The sequence below is a fragment of the Pseudopipra pipra genome, chromosome 8 (assembly GCF_036250125.1).
Source record: "Pseudopipra pipra isolate bDixPip1 chromosome 8, bDixPip1.hap1, whole genome shotgun sequence".
Taxonomy (NCBI): domain Eukaryota; kingdom Metazoa; phylum Chordata; class Aves; order Passeriformes; family Pipridae; genus Pseudopipra; species Pseudopipra pipra.
In genome coordinates, this window is record NC_087556.1 from 37190508 (window position 1) to 37218440 (window position 27933).

General features: G+C 43.6%; 1 protein-coding gene across 2 annotated transcripts; it reads right to left on the minus strand.

Annotated features, from left to right (window-relative positions):
* Nucleotides 1-284: 284 nt before the first annotated feature.
* On the minus strand, nucleotides 285-27743 carry SLC18A2 (solute carrier family 18 member A2). Of its 2 annotated transcripts, XM_064663684.1 has the most exons (15): nucleotides 27552-27743; nucleotides 25462-25813; nucleotides 20846-20904; nucleotides 18689-18772; nucleotides 15812-15904; nucleotides 15319-15408; nucleotides 15176-15219; nucleotides 15041-15101; nucleotides 10330-10425; nucleotides 6841-6919; nucleotides 6546-6597; nucleotides 6046-6109; nucleotides 4875-4994; nucleotides 3765-3898; nucleotides 285-1821 (listed from the first exon to the last, which is right to left on the minus strand). In XM_064663684.1, the coding sequence occupies exons 1-15, from the start codon at nucleotides 27670-27672 to the stop codon at nucleotides 1714-1716; spliced, it is 1557 nt and encodes a 518-aa protein (XP_064519754.1). In that variant the 5' UTR covers nucleotides 27673-27743; the 3' UTR covers nucleotides 285-1713. The 2 variants fall into 2 exon arrangements, with proteins under 2 accessions (XP_064519754.1, XP_064519755.1); XM_064663685.1 differs by lacking the exons at nucleotides 285-1821; nucleotides 3765-3898 and adding an exon at nucleotides 3921-4461.
* Nucleotides 27744-27933: the final 190 nt, after the last annotated feature.

Below are 27933 nucleotides of genomic sequence, written 5' to 3' on the forward strand. Positions count from 1 at the left end.
TCTTGGCCTTACCTATTTCCAAGCAGTTAAATCTCAGCCCAGTAGGCACATGACAGACTGATTTTGGACGTATCACGGTCACTTAAACAGGTTTGATGTGTTTATAGCCTGGAGTGAAAATACTTGTCCTGAGTTACAACTGAACAGCTCTGAGGAGTTTTTTCCCACCACCTGAAATACTTGTTGGCTTTCCCCCCTTGGTAAAACACAATGCATAAGGCAAATTATGAGGGGGATTCTTTCTTTTTTAATTTTTTTCCACTTTATTACAATAGGTCATGAACTTCTGTCAGATAACTTTATTTTAATGCGTTCTCAATGTGTAATTATTGACAGAGCAATACTTGAAGTTTGATCCACTATATTTCTCATATTTTCTGACCATAGTATATACGCTTTACAAAACTATATGTAAACATAGTATCTATGCTGTAGTACATAAAACATCTGCAATTACATGAAAGAAGGCACATAAAAGATTTTAATTTTACAAGTGAAATGATACACCACAGATGAGAAGGACATGGGGATTGTTTTAAAATGCTTCTTTCCCAAGTGTTTTTTCTCAGTGCAGATAGGGACTGTCTAATACTTTACCTGTATTGGACTGTGTCCCCAAATGTTGAGATTTAGATTGGCAACAAACTGGTTATTTATTCCATTTATTTTTTATTTTTTTTAGCAAAGTTGATAATTTAACTCACTTTAAAAAAATAAATATATATTGAATTTCCAGCTGTGTATGCAAATGCATGTAAAAGAGTAGTTTGTTTGAACTGCTTAAGTTAGCAGCTCACTGTCAGTGCCTGCTAAGACAAAATACTGTAATACTGCAGCTTTCCTTAACAAGTCACTTAAGATGCAACTAAAATAAAGTCAAGATACATTAAAAGAGTCAAAAGATAGAAATATAAACAGGGATCCTCGTGCTGTTCTCACTCCCTCTAAGGGAAAGGAACAGTGCATACTCATACCTGCTTGGTTACCTGGGGTGTGTTTGGGGGGGCTTCCTATTGCATAACTGGTTGATTAAAACTTCATTAAATACTACCAATATACATACACTCCTCTGTTTAACATCCTGTTTTCCCCAACATTTCATGAGTGGTTCAGAGAGAGCTCCTTATTTGAGTTGTCAAGGAAATGGTGCCTTTCATTTATTTTTATATATAGATTATTACAACCTGATGCTGATGAAAAAAGTGACAGTGCTGTCCACACTGAATTCAGCCTTCAGCTCCTCTCAACGTACTTACAAGGGTACCACTTTAGAGGATTCAAATTAAATAGGTTTTCCTTCAGCTTTACCTTTTTTTAGGTTTCCAATCAGATTAGAAAGAAGGCTCTTGACAGTAACATATGACTTCAAATAAAATATGAAATACTGTCAACGAGTTAACTTTAAAAACCAAATAGTTAAAATTCACATTTATACAGATTTATACTACACATTTAATAAAAAATATAGTGTAATATTCAATAAAATTAAATACACAAAGATTAACACTATACAAACCCTCTATAAAAGCTTTTCCCCCCTTGTAAGGCGGTTAGCAGTCTGCTTGATAACCACGGGCAGTGAATAATATACCTTTGGTTTGTTTGACCATTTCACTAGTAAATGTACAGTACAACTAAAACCTATTTCTGGATGAAATGTTTCACATGAACCACAGCATTTTGTACACCAGAATATGTTATATGGCTTTTCTGTTATTCATCGCTCTCATATTCTTCTTCTTCACCTATGGGGTAGGACTGGATGTTGTTCTGGGTGTACATTTTTGTTTTCACAGGGCAGTTGTGATCCATGAGTATTGCCTGAAAGAAACCAGAGGGTGAGCATTAGCATTTCTGCTTAGCATCCAGCTGAGCCTGGGGCTGATCCAGCACCCAGCCCTCGTGCTGCACCATCCAGGGATTCACCTCTTCTCCCTGGAAGCGGAACCCAAACTGATTCCAGTTGGAGTAAATCGAGTCCATAGGTCTGTGGGAGGTGGGATCTTGACCCTAAAGACATCCCCAGCAAATTTCTAACCAGTATTCCAGCCCATGTGTTACTGAAATACGTCTGCCTGCTCTCCAGTTCTAGTCATTTGCCCCATGTTTAATCTGCATTAAAAGCAGGGTGGATGGTCAAGGGGATCCCTCCTGCCTCCAGCCAAGTCACCTGCACTGCTTTTGTCCCCGACCCCCCTTTCTGTGGGGGTCCAGAGCTCCGTGTCTGGGCTCTGCCGAGAGTGGTGCTCCAAATATTTTGCCTTGTCACGCATGGCAAGCTAAAAGTGATTGTCATGGTGAGGGGCCAATTACAATATTACATTCTTTGGGATGAATTTTTCCTATGACTTTTGGAGCAGTTGTGTAGCATATTCGTGCTGAATGTGATTAAGTTTGGGTTTTAATTAATGATGCAAAGAGCACGGTGCTGGGACCCTCCTTTTGACTCTCCTCAAACAGGATAGAAATGGCACATCAGGTCACTGCCATCGGCCACCCTGGGAGCAGGAGGAACTGGGCACTTACAGGTACCTTGGAGGTGGCAGACCCTGGAAGGTGTTGGGGCCATGGGGACAGATCCTGTCCCTTCAGGGACTGCCACGTTACAAGTGCAGCTCTTGGCAGGGACCAGGGTAAACTTCGTAGAGCCAGCAAAGAGCAGCAGCTTTCTGGTGGTGTTTTCTTTCTGTTCTCAGCCTCAGTCAATGTAAAAAAACCCAAACAAACTCAGCCTGCTCAGCCGGCAAAGGTCATGACAGGGGATTAACTGGAATCTCTGGGATTCTGCACTCCAAATATTTGTGAAACAGAAGGTCTCTGGCCTCACTTGTGCCACTATTTCAGCGAGATTCAATTTTCCACCCTCTGTGCTCCTGCCATACCAAAGTGTGAGCAGCATTTCTAGCAGGTGCTGTCCTTACCTTGCAGAGATGGGGCACTGCTTAATAAAACCATGACCATGCAAAATTACACTTTCTTTTCACCTGAATAAACAATTAACAACTACATTTTGGACCCAAGTCAGCCCTGTTCAGAAAGCCTGCTGAAGGCTGTTAGTCACAGTGTAATTTTTGACTTAGTCCTCTTAGCCCCTAATTTTAGGGATGCATCACAACACATTCACCTGATCTGAGGCTCATCCCTAAAGACCCACTGCAGGGCTGGGCAAGATGCTGGTTTGGCCAAGAATCACTCTGCTTGCACATCATACAGTGCCTGGGGAGCACTGCCTGCCTTAAAAAATTAAGGCATTGGCAATTTTATACTTAAAAAAAAAGAGAAGACCTGTGGTACAGGTTGAGTAAGAGAAGTCATCAATGGGAGGTGAACAGTTTGGAGGAAGAAGAAGGAGGAAAAAATATGATGCAAACTATACTGTAGAGGACCATGGGAAAAAAATAGGTTGAGGCATGGGGAATAATTTGGTCAATTGGTCAATACAGTTCTGGCTCTTCAAGGAAAACAAAAATGCATTTTATACTGACTCCCCCAGAGCATATGCTGCTGCAGAGGAATGTCTGCTGGACCCTGTTTATTGATAATCAAATGTGTGCCTTTGTAACCTCTAACAAATAATGAGTTTGTCTTCATACATCTTGGACATAAAAAGAAAGGAGAGTTCATTCCAAAGATGATGCATGAGGGTGAAATACACTGTGCTGGTCCTATTTTGAGGAACTAAGAGGCAAAGATGCAGAAATAAATTATCATTTGTTTCACGGAAAAAACCCCAAAACAAAAGAAAGAAGCCAAGTTGTGCTTACCATTTTCTCCTCTTTGGCAGGTGGACTTCGAAGGAAAAAGCACAGGGGAGCGAAGAGGATATCCACAATCCCTATAATTGTCATGAGCCATGGGAATCCAATGGCCTTGGCAATGGCACCGCCAGCAGAGGGACCTTGTAGAGATAAAAACCCTTTTCTGGAGATGGCTCAGGCTCAAAATTTGCAGCAGCCACTTAAACAACAGTAATTTTATATACAAAACTCCTGCTTTACAAATTGATTTGAGGAATGTAAGGACATGTTTGTACTTATAAGACTTTCCTGGCTCCATACTCCACACTCAGTGAAGAAATTAGAGATGTTCCTGAGGGCACCTGAATCATGCACTCAAGGAGGCAGGGGGTCAGTGGGGAGTTGTCCCCCTCACAGACCACTGAGAGCACAGCTGTGGTGGTAGTTTTAAATGTTCAAGGACTCTTTCCTAGGAATATCTTGCATATCCTGCATATCCTGTCAGTGCCTGACAGCTTCGAGCCTCTCACAGCTAATGAAGTGAGCACGACACCACGGCAGAGGAGGGGAGCAGGTGCCAAACACAATTCCCTCTGCTTTATTTCTTCCAGGAAATAAGAACCTGTGCTCATAAAACCTGCAAATGCCCCTGGGATTCACAGCTGGCATTGCAGCAGATCCCCTGTTTCTGGCTGTGCTCTCCAGGCAGCAGAAGGACACTCACCTATGGCAAAGCCCAGGTAGGGCACTCACCTATGGCAAAGCCCATGCAGAAGGACACTCACCTATGGCAAAGCCCATGCAGAAGGACACTCACCTATGGCAAAGCCCATGCAGAAGGACACTCACTCACCTATGGCAAAGCCCATGCAGAAGGACACTCACTCACCTATGGCAAAGCCCATGCAGAAGGACACTCACTCACCTATGGCAAAGCCCATGCAGAAGGACACTCACTCACCTATGGCAAAGCCCATGCAGAAGGACACTCACTCACCTATGGCAAAGCCCATGCAGAAGGGCACTCACTCACCTATGGCAAAGCCCATGCAGAAGGACACTCACCTATGGCAAAGCCCATGCAGAAGGACACTCACTCACCTATGGCAAAGCCCATGCAGAAGGACACTCACTCACCTATGGCAAAGCCCATGCAGAAGGCGACGTCGGCGATGGCGTAGACGCTGCCGTAGACGGACACGTGGCGCAGGTCCACGAGATAGCCCATGATGGGCATCATGGAGGAGTCCACCATTCCTGGGGGGAGGGAGGAACACACCTTTCAGGAAAACACTGCCTTTGTTTTTTTCTTCTTTTAATGTCTTGGCGAACCACGTGCTGAGAAGGGATGCAAAAGCAGCTAAAAGGGTGCGTGTTCTGAAGTAGGCAAAAGATTTGTGTAAAAACAGTCTGTATTAGCTTTCTTTTTTATGGTCTTTGCTGTGTCTGAGGTCATGTGTGGACATGTACACACACATACATGTGACACTTGCCAGAGGACAGGAGACATGTGAGCTTGGAGCATATCCAGCACTTCCCAGGGACTGTCTGTGCAAAGGCTCCCATCCCACATCACCAGCCAAGTAGCTTTTATTTAGGGGAAAGCTATTTGATATGAACTTACACTTAATCTAGGCCTAAAAGATTGCATTAGCCTTCAGTCAGTCAAAATTATTTATAGTGGCTTTATCATGTCTTTTGAGCCTCACCTTCACTGCTTGTAAGAAGCAGCACAGGCAGCTGACAGAAGTGCTCAGATACTGGGGATTTGTAGTTGTGCCTGAAGTTCTTTCCTAACTGCACTTCCCTCGTGTGAAGATACCCTAGAACATTTTCTGACCAGCCAAGGGCTGAAACCCAAGCCCCAGTGCCCACTGCAGCCTGCCTGCCTGCTCACACACATTACCTGAAGTACCTGCTCATGGGCTTGGGAGTTCCTACTTTAGGTAGAAAATTTTAAGACTTTTTTTTTCTGTGAAATGTCTGTATAATTCTTTTCCACAACAAAGAAGAATGTGGTTTTGAGGCAGTGCATGGCTTCATTTCTTAAAAGGATGTTTACATTCCTGGACAGTTGGAAAGATCTGTTTAGGTCTGGACAGACTCAGCAATCCAGCTTGTCTAAAGCAGCCTGGCACACACTCCTTAAGCACTGTGCTTTAATCCTTCTTGCTCTACTTACCAGTTTGGGCCACAGCTCAGACTTCACTACTGTCACACCAGAGTGGCAACAAAACTAATTGTAACTTCACATAAAATCATTTTACATAAATAACAGACTGCAAGAAGTAATTGTAAATTTTCTTACCAATGGCAAATCCAACTCCAAAGGTTGGTGCTATGAGCCCATAAATGTTTTTAGCAAATGGTACCTGTAAAGGAAATTTCAGGCAGCCAGTTATGTCACACTGCACATGCTAATGAGGTTAGTTTCTTTTTCTAAGATAAATTCTCCAAGTAGTTATGGCACAATTTATAGAGATGTGAGAGTTTGATCCTTGTTCTGAACTGTCATTTCAGACAACTGTGCCATTAAACCACTGACACACTTTCTATTATCAGCAAGAATAAACTGAGTGACAGCTCAATAAAGATTCATCCTCCTTTCAAAGCCACTTTTCTTAAAATAATTGAAGCACTGAAATTTGAAAGCACTCAAAAATCTGATCTGGAACCTATTAAGCACACATTGCATAATACCATGTCATAAAGCAGAAACTTCAGCAAAATCTCATGAAAAAAGCACATATTTGAAGATGAGCACACAAACATCCACATGCTTTGAAAGATACATGATCTTCTACTTACACATAAAATACTTATTCCCACAATTAGCATCCCCAGCAAAGCACAAAGCCACCTGTCAAAGAAGAAACATCACTCAGAGATGGGTAATAATGAGATCCTAGAGCTGATCTGGAATGTCTCAGTCATGTCTGAAGTGCTGACTTAAACAACAAAAGTAGCAATGTGTTCAAAAAAGCAATTTTGCTACTACAGAATGAAGTTTAATGATTTCCACTATCAATAAACTGCCCTGGGAAACACTGGAAATGGTACATGAGGAGACTGGAAGATGATTAGTGTTTTAAATGAAGCATACCTGCCAATTTTGTGTGCGAGTATCCCAAAAAGATTAGTCCCAATGAGATAAGAGACACTAGCTGGGAGAAAAGCAACACCTGAAAAATATGAATGAGATGTTTTATCAGTGAGGACTTCAGTGAAGTGTTAGAAGAAACTAATAAATGCCAGACACTGTAATTTTGATCTGAGTGCATCTAACAGAGCCTTTGTGCACAGCCCAGAGAATCAAATATCCGGTTTGTCTCATGAAATCCAAGGACATCAGCTGTGAAACGCAGGGGTGATGTGGTGCCTTTGAAAAGAGTTTTTCAGCATCAGCTACAAGAGCTGCTATGGGAGAGGGGACAGAACAACAAAGAGCAAGAAGTTTCTGTGGAACTGCAGTAACCTTTGGGATGGGTCAGGGCCAGCAGCTCGCCCGCAGTCCCAGGGTGTGCAGGGTGTGCTCAGCACGGCTGGGGTGGGGAGTGCCCTGCAGGGGGGACAGCACTGCTGCTGCTCTGCCTCTGCAAGGGACAGTCACCTCCAGGCAGGAGGGACAGCACTGCTGCTGCTCTGCCTCTGCCAGGGGCAGTCACCCTGCAGGCAGGAGGGGCAGCACTGCTGCTGCTCTGCCTCTGCAAGGGACAGTCACCCTGCAGGCAGGGGGGACAGCACTGCTGCTGCTCTGCCTCTGCCAGGGGCAGTCACCTCCAGGCAGGGGGGACAGCACTGCTGCCTCTCTGCCTCTGCCAGGGGCAGTCACCTCCAGGCCTGTGAGTGCCATGGGACTCCTGGTGCAGGCAGGGTTGTGGGGCCATGATACGGTCCTTGGTCGAGCAGCGACTGAAGTCAAGCATGTATCAAAACTGTAAGGGTGAAACACCTTAAAATATTTGTTTGGAAACTATTTAGCCGACATATTTTTAATTTTTTTAAAGAATCGGTTGTTGGTTTAAATTAAAAAAAAAATAAATTATGTGTAATGACTTGCAATGAGAATAAATTCCTTCTGACCCTGATGGGAGGGTACTCAGACTCATCTCCCACATCCACCCCTTTGGAAAAGCAGGCTGCTGGGACCAGCAGTATTTTCTAGCCTGGAGGTTTTCCCAGCAGTGGCCATATCTGGAGTGGTTGGTTGCACAGTGAACAGAAACATCTCTGGTTTAAAAGCCAGCTCCAGTCTGTGCTGCAGGATTCCTGCTCTCCCTACACATAAGTCAGAGAGGAAATGTCAAAGGAAGAATTGCCAGTGGAGATCATGGTGTGCCACTGCTGCCTCAGAGCAGAGATGATGCAGGTGTGGTGAGAGCAGGGACTGCCCTGGAGGAGGAGGCATTCTTATGAAAAATACCCCAGAGGCAGAGGCCAGGGTGGCTGTGCCTGATGCCAGAGCCTTGTGCAGTGGTGCTGAATGGGTCGTGTGTCCAGGAAGAAATAACACACAGTGTTTTCTTCCTGTTAAATTTTGCATCTTAAGAAAAACCAAACTGGAAAACCTGACAAAACTAGGAAAGTCTGACAAATTAGTGCATGCTGTGACAAGTCTTTCATCTGGTCCCCATTAAATCAGGTAATTCAGATTTAGAAAGCAGGCATGACATAGCAGGACACAATCAAACCATTTCCTTCAAGTGTATATGCTCCTCATCTTTCACCAAGGCAGCATGGATTTTCTCATTTCCTGCCTATCCATCTTCCTTCCTATCTCTCTGATACTCATAAGAAAAAAATCCAGAGGTAATTTTTAGCACAGCAATATCCTGTGATTAAAATCCTTGTGGGTTACGGTGGTGGTGCTGGGGAAACGTTTCATTTTCACCTGTGTAACCACAGCTACTGCTTGGAGGATCTGGTTGTGCCAAATGGTCACACAGAGCAGACCTGCACAGCTGTAAAAGAGAAGCAATACTGCAAAGGCTTGTTAAATAAGAGTTGCAGGTTGGTGTGTAAGCTGTGGATACTGAAGCAGAACCGTGACTTCTAAATAAGCTTTATGCACAGTAACATCAGTTGGGCCAATCAAGGTTCTTTGTACCTTCTTCAGATCATGCTTCAAACAGCTGGGTCTCCAATTGCATAAGATAATCATTTGCTTAAAACCCTGCAGTTCAAGATATAATTTAAGAGGCTTAAAAACTTTAATTAATGCTGTGAAATCAGACGAAGTGCAATGGAGTCAATTACTTGTATCATTAAGGGGAAAAATTAATCTCAATTTAAAATGGATATTTTCCTTCTAGGAACCTCTGGTCAATGAGAAGATTTGTAAATCTCATTTCTGTTGCACCAGTAATATGAAACTCTGGTGAGGAAGGTAGATAAGCAACATTTATTTTTCCTTTGCGAGGTTCAAAATATCTAAGTTTGCATATTCATTTTTCTATAGTACAGGCCAGAAGTCATTCCCATGTTCGACAGTACAGCAGCACATTAAGAACTGCACCTGTGGCCACCCTAGGGCTGAATTGCAATGATTAGAGCCAAGGTTTGTGTCTCTATATGGTGCAGGGACACCTGCACTAACACAGAGTAGGGGTGTCAGTCAGATGCTGCCTGAACATCATTTAAATGAAGGATTTTTCTTTTTCTTTCAAAAGCCATATATTGATATTAAAAAATACCCTCATGAAACATCACAGCACAGAAGACATCATTACATTTATCAAATAGATATTGGGCATCCTCCAATTAAGAATATTCACATCAACCTCTCACACACAGTTTGACACTCACTGGAATTTTGTCTATTTTCTGGTGGGTTTTTCCCTTCCTGTTCACCTCAAAGAGAGAGTAACTGCCCCAGCTTTAGTCTCTAGTCAAACCTGACACGTGGGGCACGTTCCCTGTTTGCCTGTGGGCACTGGTTTCCTGAGACTGTGTTATAAAGGTTATAAAGAGGTCCAAGCTGGGGCTCTCCCACTGCTTTCTGTTGAAAGTAACCACTAGAAGGACATTAAATCTATCAAATTCAAGGGAAAGTGCTCCTTGTGGCCACATTTTCAGTAAATGTTCCTCCACATGGCAGCAGGAGCAGCCTGGAAGGTGTGTGCTGGCACAAACATGCTGTGCCCCAGGCAGGGTACCTGCTGCAGAGTTCTGTGCCTGCCCCTGGCAATTCCAGCTGGGAACTGAGGATGGACTCCCTCTAGGAGAAAAACCCAAACAAATAGTTTTGCCCTGAGAGGCTGGCTCTGCAGCTCAACAGGCATCCTGCAGCTGGCCCTGCCAGCACTCACTGCCAGATGTGCTGCTGGGTTCCCAACAGGGCTGCATTCCTCCTTCAGTTGTGGTGTTGCCTCTTACTGGAGCCTCTATTGCAGCAACATCAGTCTGTCTATCAACAACCTTCTATTTTTCTTACAGACCAATGTTTGTAACTGTGCAGGTATAACAGTGAAAATCTAAAGACCATTAAAAAAAAAAAATCCCCCCCCCCTGAAGCATATAATCATTAACAGGACCAGAACTGACACAATCATCAGACAAAATAGAGAGATGCAAATAATATACTGTACTTTACCAAGCTGCCATTTTTTTGAGCACATGGTCTCCATCATCCAGATGGGTAAGGCTGGTTCAAGCATAGCAATAGCCATATTGGCAAAGCAGATGGATCCTTAGAGAAAGAAGGGGAGGGGAAAAATAGAAGTAAGTGTTTCTTTTGACTATGAACAAAGGGCCATGCAAAGAATTGATGCTTTTACATAACACATCACACTTTTTACAGTCTATTTGTCAAGCATCACATGTTGATTAACATTAAGTAGAACACAATGTAAAATCACTGAAGACTAACTTTTTATATATTTCTATTCTCCTAGAAATTCTACAATAAAGGTTAAGCTATTTCATAATGTGAAAGTTTGCAGTGAGCTTGATGACATTTGGAAAGTTCATGAGGTCTCACTGTTGTACAAATGATTAGATAAAACTACAATCTCCTGGTCTTTACCCAGTCTCCTGGGGCAATACCAGAGCCCTGTTGTGTAAGAAGCACAGGCTCTGACCCTGTGCCTCTGTCATCTGAGGGATGGTGCCTCCATCACATGAGGAGATGCAGAGGTCTCCATCCTGAAAATACCAAGAGACAACCACAGAGATGTCTGTCCCCTAGAATGGGAATTTTCTCCCAACATCCTGTAGGTAGCAGCCAGACAGCTCGTGCAGCAAAGCCTGGGTTTGGCTGAGCCTGCCCAGCCCTATGAATTTCAGTGCTCACAGATCTCTTCTGAATTTCTGGACCTTTAGTAACCCAGACAGGAAGGATAACAAGAGGTGGAAGTGCTGACTCAGCCTTGCCTGCCAGCTCAGCTCTGCCCACACCACTGCCTGCAGAGCCAGGCTCCAGGGGCTTGGGACATGTCCCTCTGTCCTCAGTGGTGCCCCTCAGCTGGAGGAAACCCCACAGTGTTTCTCTGGATTCAGGATGCCTTTCAAGCTTCCTCAAAAGACCCTGAGGCAGTCAAAGCTTAATGCAGGGCAAGGGGACATGTCTCCTCTGCTGATCCCTTACAACATGGTTTTTAGAAATTGCTGCTAGAAGTGACAACCTCAAATTTGTGTTCCCATTTTTTCCCTAATATTTACATTATATGAAATTTAGGAAAATATTCTAAACTCTCACAGTCATTTACCATTTAAATTTTGCCTTTTTTTTTTTTTTTTTAAAGAAAGGCCAAATTTGTCTGAATTCAGAGAAACATTATTTCTCTGGGAACAAGTTCCTCATCATAAGGTTCAAAACCAAATGAGCACAGATGTCATTCTTTGCTCAGACCTGTCAGAATATATTAGACTGTGTATCCACAGTTCCCAAAATGAACTTGCTGGCTAGCTGGCTCACTCCCTTCCCGGGGCAAGGAGCAACAGTTCAGCACTGCTTTGCCCCAAAGACAAAAGCCAACCTTTCCACTCGGGTGCAAGCTCCCCCTGGCTTGTCTGTGAGGAGCCCCAGTCAAACACCAAGGGGCTGCCTCTTCCAGGGCAAAATCAGCCATGCTCCAGCAGCTCCCTTGATGTGGGAAAACATTTCAGACTGCACAAAGTGCAGCAGAGGAAGCAGGACCATTTGGACAGAGATGGCTTAGACAGCAAAGGCCTTGTTCAGGTGTATGGTGATAAAGGTACTTCAGGTCTATAGAATGTACCCCAAAAGAAAAGAGAGTGCCTGAGCTGGCACCCTGCAAACTCACAGCAAAGTCCAATAAAGAGCATGCTACCTTAGCAAAGCTTCCCCAAAAGAAGAGAAATTATTTTTTCCTCTGTTCTGCATGCAGCTGACCTCTCTTTAAAGGGCCACGTGTCAAGGGCATAACTCCTGCATCTTTTCATCTGGGAATTACATTACATGTCCTGTGTTGGCCAGAAGGTTTGAAATTGCAGCCTCTCAGCTGAATCCCACCTCTGTAGCCAAGAGCCCACTCAGCTTTTGGCAGAGTGCACAGACATGACTGGCATTTTTCTGTGAAAGAACAGGTACCCAGCAAAAAGCTGTCACACATCTTCTGAAGAACCCATGTGCTTGTGATGAAATCCATCTCAACTCTGGTTTTTTATTCTGATCATTTAAACTCACTTGTCTGTCCACACAACTGTGTCAGCCAGTAGCACCTCACTTTTCTTTAACCCCTGTCAGTGGGGTCTGGCTGCAGGAATGGACTGACTTCAGTCACTGAGCTCCTACAGCTGTGACAAAACACGGCAGCAACACTTCTTTTGCCTGGCCAGTGAGTACAGATGGCATGGGCTTCAAAGAGTCACCTCTGACACAAGGACACCTTGGGCTGAGGAGTAATAGTGTGCTATAGATAAACCAAATTGGTCAGAAAGTGCTTGTGTGTTAAGAATACAAACAATTACAACTCAAGTGTATGACACACACTCGTGAGATTGTCTGAATTTATAGCATGAAATTAGTGTCCCTAAATCAAGACTGGAAGGAACACAAGCTGTTAACCCTTTTACAGCATGCCTAAAACATCCCTGGCTTTTACTGGTGGTCAACCAATCAGCCCAGTGGCGATGCAGTCAGTGTTTTAATGAGGTAGTGAGCTGCCTGAAAAGCCATTCAAACCCCCTGATCTCCATGAGCAGAGTGAACCCAGCAGGACTTTTAACCTTCTCCTCTCTAATGTGTATCTGTACACTGAACACTGCACACAGTGTGGGACACCTGCAGTCACAGGGGTTTGGACACAGAGGGGTGTGACACGGGCCCTGACTGATTGCCCCAGGGTGTCATCCCACCCAAACACTTACCCACCCTTCCCTGCCAGCATCAGGATCAGAAATTCCCATCCTAGAAAATAAAGCAAAAAAATGCCCACCCAACTCCTTGGGATAAGGGAGAGGAAATGAAATTTTCAGAGCCTTTTTAGTAACTAAAGCAGTGATTTCAGAATTGAAGCAATTAACACTTAAGCAGTGGATTCCCAGTGCATCAAGAAAACTGCATTTGGACAGATGTGTATTTGTAAGCTAGATAAGCTGAAGTTATAGGTGGTATTTGGCATTCAGCTCTGGCAAAAACAGTTTGAGTCTGCAAGGGAAATAAAGCTGGAGAAGAGGGTGAGGTTAGAGAGCATCAGCATCATCTGTACTGGGCAGGCTCTGTCCTGGGAGGCAGAGACCCTGGGTGCTGTACTTAGTCCCTCCCATGGATTAGCAGTGGGGTTTTCTCATACCCTGGGCACTGAACCCTGGTGGGAGCAGGACAGGTCACTCAGAGCAGCTGGTGAGAGCAGGAAGGATCAGACCAGGAAAGGTCTCTATGGTTCTACCTGTCTGTACATCCTTCCTTTCCCTCCTCCTGTTGTGTTCAGCTGTACTGGATCAAAGATGGGAAGGGGAAACAGGAGGCACTGTGCAGGCACGTGCAGGAAAGCAGGGGACAAAAAGAGCCAGGGCAGAAAAGGTGTCTCTGACACACAGTCCTGAGTCCAGGCTGCCCATTCTTCACAACTCTGGGGCTCTGAGACTGCACAGAGCCTGAAACATTGCTGAAAAAGCTTTAGAGAACAGCTGCAGAAATTAAATGCCATGCACATGTGTTAAACTTGGAACAAAGTGCATCCATGCTCTTAGCAGACATAGGACATAACCAAAACAGTGGGATCAGTGGTCTTTGGCACCTTTTCTCTTCCTTGGCCAAGACTAAGCTTGGCAGGAGTAGCTAAATCTTAGTCAAGCAAAGTACACCTTAAAAACCTGTCCCCTTGTCATATTTTGTGGTGTAAACCAAGTTCTGCTCCAGACTAACCCTTGGCATAGCCTGGGTATAACATCAGTATTTGGCAAATGCTGTCAGATGAATCTCACCTTGTAACACCTGCTTTAGGCACTGTGAGAGGCAGTTACCCAGTTAGATGAATGGCACATCTGATCTCAGAACCAGTACTCCCTGAGCTGCTTTTTGCCCTCAAATACATTTTTTCTATGGAAAGGTCTTTTAATGCTCTGAGAACTTCTCAAACAAAAGTGTTTGTATAACTTCAGTTACAGCTCAGCCAAGGGTCACAGAGTTAAGGTTATGGTCATTCCCTAAGATCACCAAGAAATAGAGAACCCAAGAAATGCCTGGAAGAATTGCTTTGGTGGATGAGCAAGTTAGAACTAAAAAACAAAACTATGGAAATAACTGTCTGTTTCCAGATGTTTTGTCAACATTAGAAAGAGCCAGGCTCAGTTACAGACTTCAGAATAAACATTCAACAAAATGCAATGCAAAATGGCAAACATCTCTCGAGACAGAAAGATTCATTAGACAAACGATACAGGTAATACAAAATGCCATTCACCATTCAACCCACGCCTTTTCTGAAATACAGTCCACACTGAAGAGACCAAATTCACTCCCTCTTCAAACAGAAACAAAGTTCAGAGTTATTCCCTACGCCTGCCTGTGGTGTGCTGCCAACCCCTCCCTCTGAAACCCTGGCCCTCCTCACTGGCCCCACAGAAAGTTTTCTGTCCGCATCTCATTGCCTCAGCAAGCACCTGCAAGTCATCAGTGTCCTCTTGGCTGGAAAGACACATTTATTTCAAACCTTCTGCCTGCTGTGTTTCTGCTGGTATATTCATCCTGTAGGATGAAGTACCAACAGGCACTTTGAGTTTATGTAAAGGAAACCAGCAAATGACAATACTGTCAAAGCAGCTCAGCCCAAGGCACGCCAGCAAGCCAGGAATGACACCACTGGCTGGTTTAAAGGAAATAAAAAGGGATGTAGTACCTGCTGCAATAATGATGTAGGGGTCCTTCAAAAGTGTCAGTAGCGGTGTCCCCTTCTGGCTCTGTGGACAAAAGCTTGGGATTAGGAAAGGCAAAGTGTCACCCATTGCCTACAGGGTTTTAGCTGAACACTCACCTCTGCCTGTGTCCTGGATGGCTGCAGAACCAGCAACTGAACAGCTGCAAACAGAAACCAGTGCTGCAACATTCCCCATGAGGGGGTGGATGGTGGGATTATGGAAGGGACACAGGTGATCCTGACCCTTTGGATCTACTGACCTCCATCTAACAGAGCCAGCGCTGCCAGAACCAGGAAAGGAGAACTCTTCCCCACAAACTCATACATGACACTCCCGAAGGGGGGGCCCACTGCAGGGAGAGAGGAAGGACACAGTTGTGAAGCCACACCTCTGACTCTGAACAAATGTCCCCTGCAAGCATTTGGGCATCCTGCTATTGGCACACAGAGACCAAAAAGTTCAGTTTAAAAACCCCCCCAAAGCTCACTGATCACGACAATACCATATTCTTCACTCCCCAAAATGCTCCTCCATATGAACAAAACCCAAGCATTTCAGAGATTCCTGGACATATGCACCTCCAGAAGGAATGTGCTGCTGTGGGAAAAGCTCTTCTTAACATGCCCTGCCAATCTGACCTGGAGACTGCCTGATAGCATCACACTCAAGTCCTGCTGCCTCAGAGCAGCACTGCCTGTGGGCTGGCTGGGACAGGGTGGGTTCTCTTGCCAGCAGAGCTCCAGCTCACTGACCTAACACTCCCATGGCCAGGCCTCCCAGTGCAATTCCCATGGCATTGCCTCTCTCTTCATCGTCCGTGTACACAGTGGCCAGCAAACCCATCCCTGCAATCCAAAGAAAACAAAAAGCACAACACAAAATTAGACATCTGTGTGCCACAGTTTATGGTCATCATTTGCCACACCTACTAAACTTCACACAGAAAAGACAGAAAGTATTTGTGTGTGTACATACACATGTATGTATATACACACATACACATATATATACACACATATATATATATATATATATATATATATATATATATAGAGTCCCTCCCCACAGAATTAACTTTGAACCAAAAAGGGGTTTGGCAATGCACATGGTCCCCAAGACCATGTTCCATTGTGCAGTATCAGTCAGGTAATTTAATAATGCCCTTATTTGCTGGATTCTTTGTCCCTGTCTTTGTCACAGAGCTTTTAGACTATTTCCAACTAGCAGTAACAAAGCTTTTGACAAGCACTCACTATCCTTTATTTATGCTCTGGGTGCATGACACAAAGGTCTGGTGACCACTCAGCTGAAATTGTGGTCAGTGCTGCCTGTGCTCTGTGCATGAGGTATTAGGCAGAACTGATTACTTTGTAAATGAGTATTTCAAGTTCAGCATCCAAAATTAAAGGATTCTTTTGACCTTTATCTTCACATGCTTCATTTCTGCATTTGATTATGAACCTTCATTTCACAAAAGGAAACATGAAGCCAAATTCATTTGTGTTTTTGTGAAGCACTCAGACACTATAGATGTAAAAGCTGCAGAAGAGTCCTCATAGAAATTAATAATTATGTTTTCAAATCAAGATTTTTGTAGGGCTCAGTAAATAAGATGGACAGCTACACAGAAAGAGAAAACAAAACCCTGCCTGGTTGATCATTAGGTGAATACCATCCATCATGTGCATCAAAGGAGCAGAGGTCCTGTGTGGATTATCATGCTTATTGAAAATTCTGGATGACATCATCGAACTCTTTGGTTGGAGAGATAGTTAGAGAACTGTATCAGAATCCTCAATGAACGTGAGATTTGGGGTAATATTCTGGAAAACAACACTAAGGGGCAATCCAAAGAAGAAACCACCAAGTTTTACACGTGGGCAGGAATGATTGCACACACAAATGCAGTGCAGCAAGGGACTGATTGGCAGCAATAGCACACAGAACTTCCTTTGCTGGGAGATACATGAAGTGACTGACTCCCTGTAAGGAGTCAGATCTTCTTCCCAGGGCTGGGTCTGATTCTGGTGCAGCACAGGAAGAAAGGTGTGGGGGTGCCCTGAAGACTGTCCAGAGAATGGCAACAAGGGTGAGCAAGAAAAATATCTGTGAGGGACAACTGCAGGACTTTCAATTTAAAACCAGAGAGGAGAATGCTGATGTGAGATGTGATAAGAGTCTTGAAATATTAAACAGAGCCAGAAAGATAAAGAAAAGAAACTGTTCTTCTTGTTCTCTAAAATATGAGAAGCAGAAATAAGTTCACATGACAGGAATCTTTAGATGAGACATCAGGAAAAAACTTTGTGACCATAAAGGTACTTAAGCACAAAGCTGGATGCTGAGGGCATTTCTGGAGGCTTCTGAGATCATGCCTGTCAATTGTGCATGAGGAATGACAGATACTAAGCTGATCCTGCCTTCAGGAAGGGGTGGACTATTTATGCTCTATTTTGTAGGTTGTCTGAGAAAAATAGTCACGTACTCATCTAAGAGCCTGTACCTCAAGGTGAACACTTGCATAAGGACTGAGTTAAAGCTGAACAATAATTTTGATTCTGGCATGTCTTCCCTTTGGAAAGCTTAACTTGTAATCTTAACTGATGTCAGAGAAAAGATGGATTCTCTTGTCTCTACCCCTCCTGCTTGTCTTTGCCTTCTCCATCCCTGGCTCCTCATACCAGCCCCTCCCTTCTCCCTCAGCCACATCCCCACTCTTCCACTACTCATCCAGGTTTAAATCTCTCAATTAGTGCTTGTTGTGCAGCTTCAGACTGCTCTGAGGCAGAAGGTGCCCCTGCTCCCAGGTGGAATGCTCAGCCTGCAGTGCTACATCCCCCCTGCTGCCCCAGGCACCACTGTCCAGGGCTGGGCTGGAGCACAATCCCTGCCAAGGGAACCCAGCAGGAATCCAGCCACCAAATTCTTGTTAAGCTCCTGTGGAGTTTCTGTGAACCCTGGTTATAGGCCAGGCCGAGTTGGAAAGGGGGATTTTCCTGAGTAAGCCACAGGACACCTTGACTCAACACTACACCTCCCTTCCCAAGCCAAATTTCTATTTCTACTACCATCACAGGGAATTTTTCCAAGACTGAAATATTCAACATAAATAAAATACATTTTCTCTAGTCTCAGTCTCAAAAAGGGTTAAGTAACTTGGGCTGAAAACCCATACTCCATTTCACCTACTCATTTAAAAATAAAAGCTTGAATTACAGGTAAGCTGAGTCCAAACTGGCAGCCAGCATGGTAAGTCCTTGAAAACAACATTGTATAACAGAAATTTCAGTAACAGTCATAGCTGCTATTCCAACTGCAATAAGTACCAACATAAGTTCCCAATGACCTTTAAAATGGCTAAAAATGAATTTAAAATGTTGAAGACACAGGTGCAGAAATCCCAGGGAGAGTGCAGTTCATTTAGTGCTCTACCTTAGTGCAACCCAAATACCAAGAAAATCTGAAAAGACATTTGCTTTTGAGCTACTTTATATGAGAGGGACAGAAAAAAAACCCCATGAAATTGATTTAATTAAATATTTTTGTATTAATTATTGAAAGTGCAGACAAAATACCATTCAGAAAATGACTGAATGATCTGCATTTTACTCTATCAATTCTTCTCTTACCTGCCACTGAAGAACAAGAGGAACCCACTCCTTGAAGGGACCTGGCAATAAACAGCAATGCATAGCTTCCAGAGAAGGCAAACACTACAGAAAAAAACAGAGGTAAATTTTTTAAATTAGGTTAACTCTAACTAGGTTAAAAAGTTAGATTTCTCCAAACTATCACAAAAGCTTCCTACAATTTAGTCAAGTGTTTACAGTGACTTGTGCCACTTTCAATGCTAACTGCATTATTTCCTCTTATTGCATTTAGATGTGTCAGTGTTGAATTGTTCTCAGGTGTCTGAGCCTCCAGGTAGCACAGAATGCAAGCGCCCAAGCATTTTAACTAATTACTTGGGATTTGATTACAGCCTGCTCTGATTCAGCTGCACACAGAAGGAGTAACAAGGCTTTCCTTTCCAGCCTTGCCTCTGCTGCTTCACTGAAGGCTGCCCCTGGAGCTGCAGGCATTCAGGGAAGGCAGATGTGACACCCCTGCACCTCAGTGCACTGCTCTTTCCTCCAAAACGTGGGTGGTGAGAGGTTTTCCCCTGGTGTGCCAGCCCCACCCCAGATGTGTGCAGCACAGCTGGCTGGAGGGGCAGGGAAGCCACATCCACCCATTCAAGGGCTGTGCCAAGTTTCTGGTCCTCCCAACATCAGGCAAGCAGAAACGCTGCACCAGAGGAAGGACCACTCTGTCTCTGCCCAAGAGATTTGTCCCCGGGCTCCACTCTCAGCCACCATCTGCCTTTTGGGAAAGAGCCTTGGGATGTTGCACTCTAAATTACCCATCCACTAGAAAGTGGGAGTGTCCCAGACACCCACTCACATCTCTGCTCGTGGAGCCCGTGCCATGGTCAGTGTCATTAAATCTCAAGCAGTTTTGAAAGCTTTTTTTCAGCTCCCACCTGTTGGTCACCTGAGGAATTTTGCCAGGTTATAGCTGGAGAAAGTTGTTATGCACCAACTCAACACAAGATCCACGAGCACTTTCCCCACCTACCCTGTGGGATCATGCCTCTGGGGCTTTTCACCAGGTCTCACAAAAATTCCTATTATGTAGACAGAGAAAAATCAAGGAAAATGAAGGAAGAAAGGATGTCAGCAGATCAGCAGTTCTCTTCTCTGCCATGAATTAGGCTCACTATTCTCATCTATATCCCAACCAAAATGTGTCTAACAGTGCAGAGTTGTCAGTGACTCTAAGACCAAGTCATCTTCTCTAGCACTTCAGTCCCCTTGATGATGCAGTTTGAAGATCATAGAATAATAGATTAATAGAATCATAGAGTCACAGAATCATAAAATCACAGAATGGTTTGGGTTGGAAGGGATCTTAAAGGTCATCTCGTTCCACCCTCTGCCATGGGCAGGGACACCTTCCACTAGCCCAGGTTGCTCAGAGTCCCATCCAACCTGGCCTTGGACACTGCCAGGGATGGGGCAGCCACAGCTTCTCTGGGCAGCCTGTCATTGTTCCTTCTCTTATGTACACTGGATATGGAAAATTGTTTGTTCCCTCCCTTTTTTGTCATAGACTCTAATACATTTTACATCTGCCTTCTGAGGCAAAACTGATTCTTCCATTGTTCCTCACAGGCTTCTAATGATCCTTGATGTTCTCAGGACTCTTTCTATTTGGGCCACAGCTTTAAATGCAGGCCAAAGCCAAACATGAAACAGCAGCTGAAGCCTTATCAATGCCATTAGAGCAGACAAATTATCTCAGCTGACTTGCAGGCTGTGCTCCTGTTTGCACATCCCACAGTGGTGTTTAGCAACGCTGGGATACTGTTGACTCATGTTCTCCTCATGAGCCACTGCAGCCTCACGATCTTTCTGATAAGCCCCCACAATCTGTAGTTGTCAAGGATCTTGCAGGACAGCCCTTCCATGGCTGTTGGAGCTGTCTGAGCCCCGTTCCAGATCAGAAGAACCTGAAAGATTCAGCCTAGGACGAGACCCACCGAGGTGGGATGGAAGGTCATGATTCCTTAGAGCATGCTCATAAGGCTGTATTTGTTTAATCATCCACATGGAGCAGACACCCTTACATTTTCCCTGGAAATCAGTCCCTGGATGTCAACAAGAAGAATTCCTAGCGATAATTATTATGGATTATTTATCTAGAGGTTGTGTCTGGGCCAGACCAAAAAGGATGTGGACACTTACTGATTGTCGACACAAACATGATGCAGAAGCCAGCAAACAGTGGAATCTGGTAGCCTATTCTGGAAAACAAAATGAATATTTCACGTTTCTGAGGTTGTCCTGCTGAGGCTTTGAGTTAGACTTACTCACATGAGTTCACACACGCCAAAAACCCAGCCTGTAGTTCCTTGGTAGGCTCTGAACTATTTATTGTGGCCCACATGATCATATCTGTCCACGTTACAAATGTCTTTTCATCTGGCACAGCAGACTTTGTATCTGAAATCCCTGGAAGAAATACTTCTCATTAGGATCTGATTGCCCTGTTCTTGTTCTGCCTTAAATTGTTCCCAACCAAGCCCCTCTGGGCCTTCACGAGGTTGCCAAAGCTATGCCAAGGGAAGATTTGTGTGAGCAAGCTGAGCTTTGGAATATCCCAGTCATGTTTCCATGCTCGTGAGACAATGACCATAATGAGACACAGCCAAGCCAATGGCTTTTTTACTGGAAGAATTTGTCATCAGCTCTTCTGGGAGTTCTGCCTCAGCCAGGAGAACTGGAAGAGTCCCAAAGAGCCTGAGAATTTTTTTTTTTTGCTTTCCATGTGTTTAGGAGCAAAAATGGAGCTGATCAAAGCTTTCTTCATCAACCCCCTTCTTCATTAGGACTCTAAACAGCCTGTAGAAATGCCTGGTTGCTCTAAGTATTTTCAAGTTTCCAGGAAACAAAGAATTTTCTGGCTGGAAAGCAAATACATTTTTTGAGCAGCTAAAACTGAAATTTCAACAAAAATAATCACAATATATTATTTTCCACCATTAAAAATCTATCCTAGAATCAAAACCCTGTTAGCTCTGAAGACAGTCTGAGTATTCCATTTAGCACACTTTGTTCATGGCTTCTTTTTTGTAGGATTGTGGATCTCGAATGTATTTGACAGGGCATTATTTAATGGCCAAATTCCTCAACAATGGATGATGCTTTTCAAAAGAGTACATTCAAAGGATTTCAACTTTCAATGATTTGACAGTATTGGGCATTTATATTGGCAGTATTGGCTGAAGTGGGCCAATCAAATAATGGAGGAATCTATAATAGCACTTTTAATAATGGCGGTCATGACACAGGCAAACCAAAATAATTATTTTGAGCTTTGGAGGTTTTTTAATATTTTTATACAATTAAGGGCTTCAGAAAATGGAAAACTCTCTGAACTGCAGGGCTCAGTGCTCTCAGTGCTCACTGTTTGTCTCATTATAACATTTGTATGAGTTTTGTGAATGAAAGAAATCTAGCAAGCACATTTCTGCATGCCAAAGAAAACTCAACTGAAGAACAATTTTGCCTTAAATATCATCCCTACATTAAAATATGCCAAAAAACATAGTGCACTAATTCTTCTAGTTGAGATTTTTAAGTGTGTGTTGCAAATATCCAGCAGAGACTAGTTACTCATGTGGTGCTTAACTGGACTGGTACCTCTAAAGCCTGCCGTGGGCAGGGGCACCTTCCACTCTCCCAGGCTCAGAGCCCCGTCCAGCCTGGCCTTGGAGGCTCCCAGGGATGGGGCAGCCACAGCTTCTCTGGGCACCCTGTGCCAGGGCAGTGAGTTAAATCAGTCACAAAGGGCACAGCAGCCTTTTGCCCACTGTCTCCACTGGACAGGATTAGGCAGAGCCTTCAATCTGCCCCTGCCAGGGCACCCTCCTCACCAGTGTCCTGTGTCAAGCTCTGCACTATATCTACAGTTCACTACAAGGAAAAATGTGATGTGCATCTGAGCCACCAAACCTTACCAGCTCTGCCCTGAAACTGTGCCACAGTGGGAAATGTGTTGTTGGCATCCTATGGCAAAGCCATCACCAAATGTTTGCTTTACTGGGACTTTGTTAGGCCAAGGGGAAGTTGTATGGTTTCAGGAACTGCAAACAAGTTCACTGAGCCAGGTGTATTTTGTCTGGTATTCTGTGGGAAGAGCTGGGCTTTAAATGAGAAACATTCTTTGTGGAACATAATCCTTGAGTGAAACCAATTCTGAAATTTGTTTTTGAAAATCTATACCCTCAGTAATTATAAAAGAAGGGGAAAACAGCCCCCAAAACTTTCAGAAAATATAATAGCCATTATTGGCACACACTGATATGAGTAGAACATCCTGTTGCATGCTGTACAAACCCAAGCACTCAAAACCAGTGCCTAGTAAAAGCCAGTAACTCCATGCTCAAACCATGCTTGAACAGCTGTATTTGACTGAAAGATAAAAATCACTCTACACAATGTGCTACCTATTTCAAAAAGAAAATTACTGAGTATCTTAAGAAACTGGGCATGCTGATCATGAACTAAGTAAGCAATTCCCCCTAAGTTGTAATACTTTGTTGAAATTTTGTAGAAGTAATAACGGCAATAACAATTATCACCAAACAGCTGATCAGGGGTGAGGAAGAGTCTTTCTATTGGTAACTCAGATATTTTCTGTTTAATTTATAACACTCATAATTTTTAGCTGATCATACACACTGTTATTAGAAATTGTCAACTTAAGGGGGAGAGGGTATCCAATAACTTCTGCAGTAAACTGATAAATGTGTTACCAGATAGTTCCCACTAAGAAGAAAGGCAGATACCAGTACCAAGATACAAATAGTGCAGGAAAGAAAACCAGTGAACCTTAAATCTAATTTAGGGCCACTTTGCCACTAAGACACTCATTTCTGATGTATGAGGGAAGAGTTTGTCACACCCCAGGATGACGTGCTCCTTGTTCTTTCTTCTCACACTCACTGGGCACCTGAGCCCGCAGACCTGCCCCTGTGACTGCAGTCACACACCCTGACCCAGGCAAAAACAGGTAGAATGTTTCCAGGAGGAAACCTCAGCTCACAGCACTGAAGTTCACACTCATGTGTTGTTAACCCTGCTCCCAACAGCAAAGGAAGATGGTGCAGGAGCACCTCCTGCCTCCTTGCCAAGCCTAAGGATGTGTCAGGTGTGTCCCAGCTGGCTCCAGGGCAGAGGTGGGACCACGTGCCTCTCTCCTGATTTGGCACGTTGTGGAAATGATGATGCTAACAGAGAAGAGTAAATATCAAAAGGGCTAAAATTTAGACATTTAGGAAAATCCAGAAGCATACCTAAAGAACTATTATGAAAATATTATTTGATGTTATATTGCTTTACCTGCAGAGGAGCTATTATATCCTCACTAAACAATACAGAAAATCCAGGTAAGTAAACTCTGCTTTCCTCCTCAACTTGCAGCAATATTTGTGGAAAAATAATTTTTCATGGTGGTGTACTTATATCTGTGTAGGTGATATGTGTTAGAGACAAGGGGAAATGAGAATTCTCATTTAAAGGTTTTGTGTTAAGATCAGTTCCACAGACTGAATACAGGGTTTGAATACATAACACTGTGAATCCAAATGATGTTAGACATCAGCTGGATACTCTTTAATCAGATAGAAATTAAACACTCAGACTATATATATGTATATAAGGTATAAAACTACTAAGGTAGTTTTGGCTTCAAAATCTGAAATATCTAGCATTAGAGTGTGTTGGTTGTTTTGACTACTGTCACACATGATAGGCACTGACTGCTTAAACTAATGTGTTTTGCAAGGACAAATTTCTGCTGCATATTACTTTCTGAAAGGAATAATTCTTCTCTATAAAAACCTTAAATAAGAAATATGAAAATCAGTGACCCAGTTAAACACAATTTGGAGTTTGTTTCCTGCAGAGATTGATCTCATAGCCTGTTTGGGAGGACTGCAGCTGCTTCTCTGGGGAACAGTTACACAAAATGCTAAAAATAAAATCAAATTAATTATTAACACAAAAAGCTTAAATGATATTATAAATACTTTTAATCTTCATGTAAATGTCACCAGTACTTGGACTTGGAGAGGGGCTTGTAGGTCGTTGACATTGTTTTTATACCCTTGATGCTGGCTCAAGTTAATTTTCTGTGAAGTTCCATTTAGACATATTTCATTCAAGAAACCTTAAACATGCAAGAATTTAGAGAGAACTGTTTGAAGGCTGGGCTAGATCATGTACTGATGGAAACATCCACTGAGATGAATGTGGCATCAGCAAGGTTTGAAACTTGTTCAATCTTCACTGAAGTCCACACGAGTTTCCCACTGATTCTTACCTCAGGCAGCTCCAAATCATCTCTCAGCAGATCACACCAAGAGCTGCACATCAGTGACAGCAAGGGAGGGATCTGAGCCCTGCCTACAGCTGCAATATCATCTCTGCCTAATGTAGGTGGCACAGGTCAATTCACAATGATTTATAAATACTACATTGTCTTTTGACCTGCTGTAACTGTACTGAAGACATTTCACACCACTTCAGCAGAAGTTTCTATAAAAACCCAAAGTCTCAGGAGCTGGAGGAAAACTGTGCAACACTGATGGCTGATGTGCAGCTTAACAATTCATTTGGGAAAGGATTTAAGTGTTTGGAAGTGTTCACCAAATGTCTTTCACTAACATATTCCTCCAGATAAAGTGAGAAGGCCAGTAAGCCGGGGCCAAAAGAGACTTAGGAATACTTTGGAATAGCAGTGTGGACTGCAGCAGCAGCATGAGCCCCTGGCTGGCAGTGCAGCAGCAGTGACATACCTGTTTGTCAGCGGCCCTATGAAGGGGTTGGTCACGAGCTGCACTGTTGCTTTGGAAGCAAACAGGAGCCCAACTCGAACGTTCTCGTTCAGCAGCTCCTTGTCGTCCCGGGGGCAGTCGGGGGGGGAAGGAGTCACATTGACTGGCACCTGTTCTGTCTGGGTGGGGTGCACCTCGCTGGGCTGGCTCTCTTCAGACTCGTTCCCCGTAACCATCGTTGTGTTGTCGTAGTAGGAGAAGATGCTCTGAAAACTGTCCATCGTGGCTGAGAGGGGGTTGGGCTTGGGGGTCTGGATTTCTGTGGCGTTTTTCTCATGTTCGATGCTGTAAAGGTAACTGGGAATTATTGGCACTGGAAAAACAAATAGAACATGTCGGCCTCTTACTGTCAGGTTATTGGTAAATGGAATCACCAAATTTTCTTGCTTGCTTTGCCACTGATTAGGAAACACAAGGCTTTTGTGCAGAGCACGTTAATATTTTGAATGGCGAGAAGACAGAACTGAAAGAGAAATTTGCTCATGGGAAAAAACACACCCATAACTAAGAAGTGTAGTTTAAAACAAAAAGTTCTTTTACAGTAGTCTTTATTTTTTGCCAGTTTTCATAAATTTTTTATACTGACATCATTAAGCAAAGTATAAGAAATATCAAAACCCATATCTGAAGTCTGTCATATATGACTGCACAAATCCTTTTATTAGATTATGAAAACATAAATGACAAGGAAAGCACTGGAACTCTTATTAAATCAAAATATAAAAGATATAATAAAACACATTTTTAAAATAAACCATAAAAATATTGAGAAGTAACAGCCATAAGAAGGAAAAATAACACTCCTATATTAAGTAATCAGAACTAATGTGTTGATGTTTGCATATCTCATTTTTAATAACATACAGTGAAGAGATCAGTCAGAAGAAACTGTCTTTATATGCTTTATGATCTTAGCTGTAATTTATTTGTATTAATATGTATCTCAGAAATTAGCATTTCAGAATTTGTAAAAGCAGATGTCAGGTTCATTTATTTTATCACTAGTGACAGAATCACCCTTCCCATCTTGTGTCTCTTCCTGAAAAAGCTCACCCTCTCAAGTCTAAAAACTATGATGCTTTCTAGGGCTTCTAGCATACCTATTACTAAACAAGTAATTAAATATTAAGGTTTTTTAAGGGGAGTATATTCATGTAAAAAAAAATCCAAAATCAACTTGCTAAAAGTAGATGTGTTTCCAGCTTTTATCTTTTAAGCTGAAGCCCCCCAAGAAATTCAGGAGTCTGATTCAGAAGCCGACTCTGCAGCATCATCTGAGAGCTGGCTCTGTACAGACCAAGTCACCTCCAAGAGAAGCATGTGCATCCATATGTGTGTGTGTGTGTGCACATTCATGAGCCACCAGTTTCTCTGAACCCTTTTCTTTAAATTCATACAAACATTTGAATATGAGGACTTCTAAAACTACCAGTGAAAACTGTTCAACTGTATCATTTGTGTAGATTCCTGAATCTTGACCCTGTGCCACTGAAGCCATTAAAAGTTGCATCTTTGATCAAAATTTGGATTATTTTATTAAACTAACTCACAGAAGTTCTTTTCTCAAAACCCATTCAGATAGTTTTCTTATTAACCTATCATTTTAAGACCAATGTGGGGGAAAGAGGAACTATCTCAAGGAAACAGGCATCTCCAGTGTTATCTAGCCTGTAGTTTCAGCTGCACGACCACAGGAGAAAAAACAGAGATGAGCTAAAAATACTGTTATCTGTCATTCTGTGGAGTATTACTGGTGTTTAGTAGGGGGGGCAAAAAAAAAAAGTAAAAAAAGTTATGGAGACCTTTTTATACCATTCCTTATCCTGCAATTAACATGGAAATAAACCCAGGCTTTGATGTCCACGGCGATGTGTTTGCAATGGCCAGAACACAATTTGTGTTTTTAAAAAAAAAAATAAATTAAAAAATCAGTGCTTGAAATTGCTGGGTTTGAGAGCATTAATGGGGCATTCGGGGAGTACATCTGCCACTGGAGATTATTTCAGGCATAAACCGGGAGAGGAAAACAAACCCAAGCCCATTCCACCTACCGACCACGGTGAGCAGCATGTTGTCCAGCAGCAGGGCGATGAAGACGATGAGCAGGATGAGTTTGCGGGACTGGCGGCTCTCCCGCAGCCAGCGCAGGAGCCCGAGCTCGCCCCAAGCCATGCTCCGGCTGCGGACACACGGGGGGCTCGGGGCCGGGGGGACACGGGCGGCAGCTCCGCTCCCGCAGCTCCCGCAGCTCCCGCAGCTCCCGCAGCCTCCCGGCGCTCCCGGCGCTCGCTGCCAGCCGGGCAGGAGCGGGGGGAGGAGGAGGAGGAGGAGGGGGAGGAAGGGGAGGGCGAGGAGGCGGCACCTCTGGTCCCCGTCTGAGCCCAGGGAGTGCTGGAAGCGGGGCGAGGCGGGGGGACTCCCCTCCGCTCCCCT

Excerpts from the sequence above, each read along its gene's own strand:
- SLC18A2 (XM_064663684.1), bottom strand. The coding sequence starts at position 27,672 with ATGGCTTGGGGCGAGCTCGGGCTCCTGCGCTGGCTGCGGGAGAGCCGC. Across the intron at positions 15,905-18,688 it reads CTCTTGTTCTTCAGTGGCAG|GGATGGGTTTGCTGGCCACT; the intron begins GTAAGAGAAGAA and ends TTTGGATTGCAG. Across the intron at positions 6,598-6,840 it reads CTCGCACACAAAATTGGCAG|GTGGCTTTGTGCTTTGCTGG; the intron begins GTATGCTTCATT and ends CTTCTTTGACAG.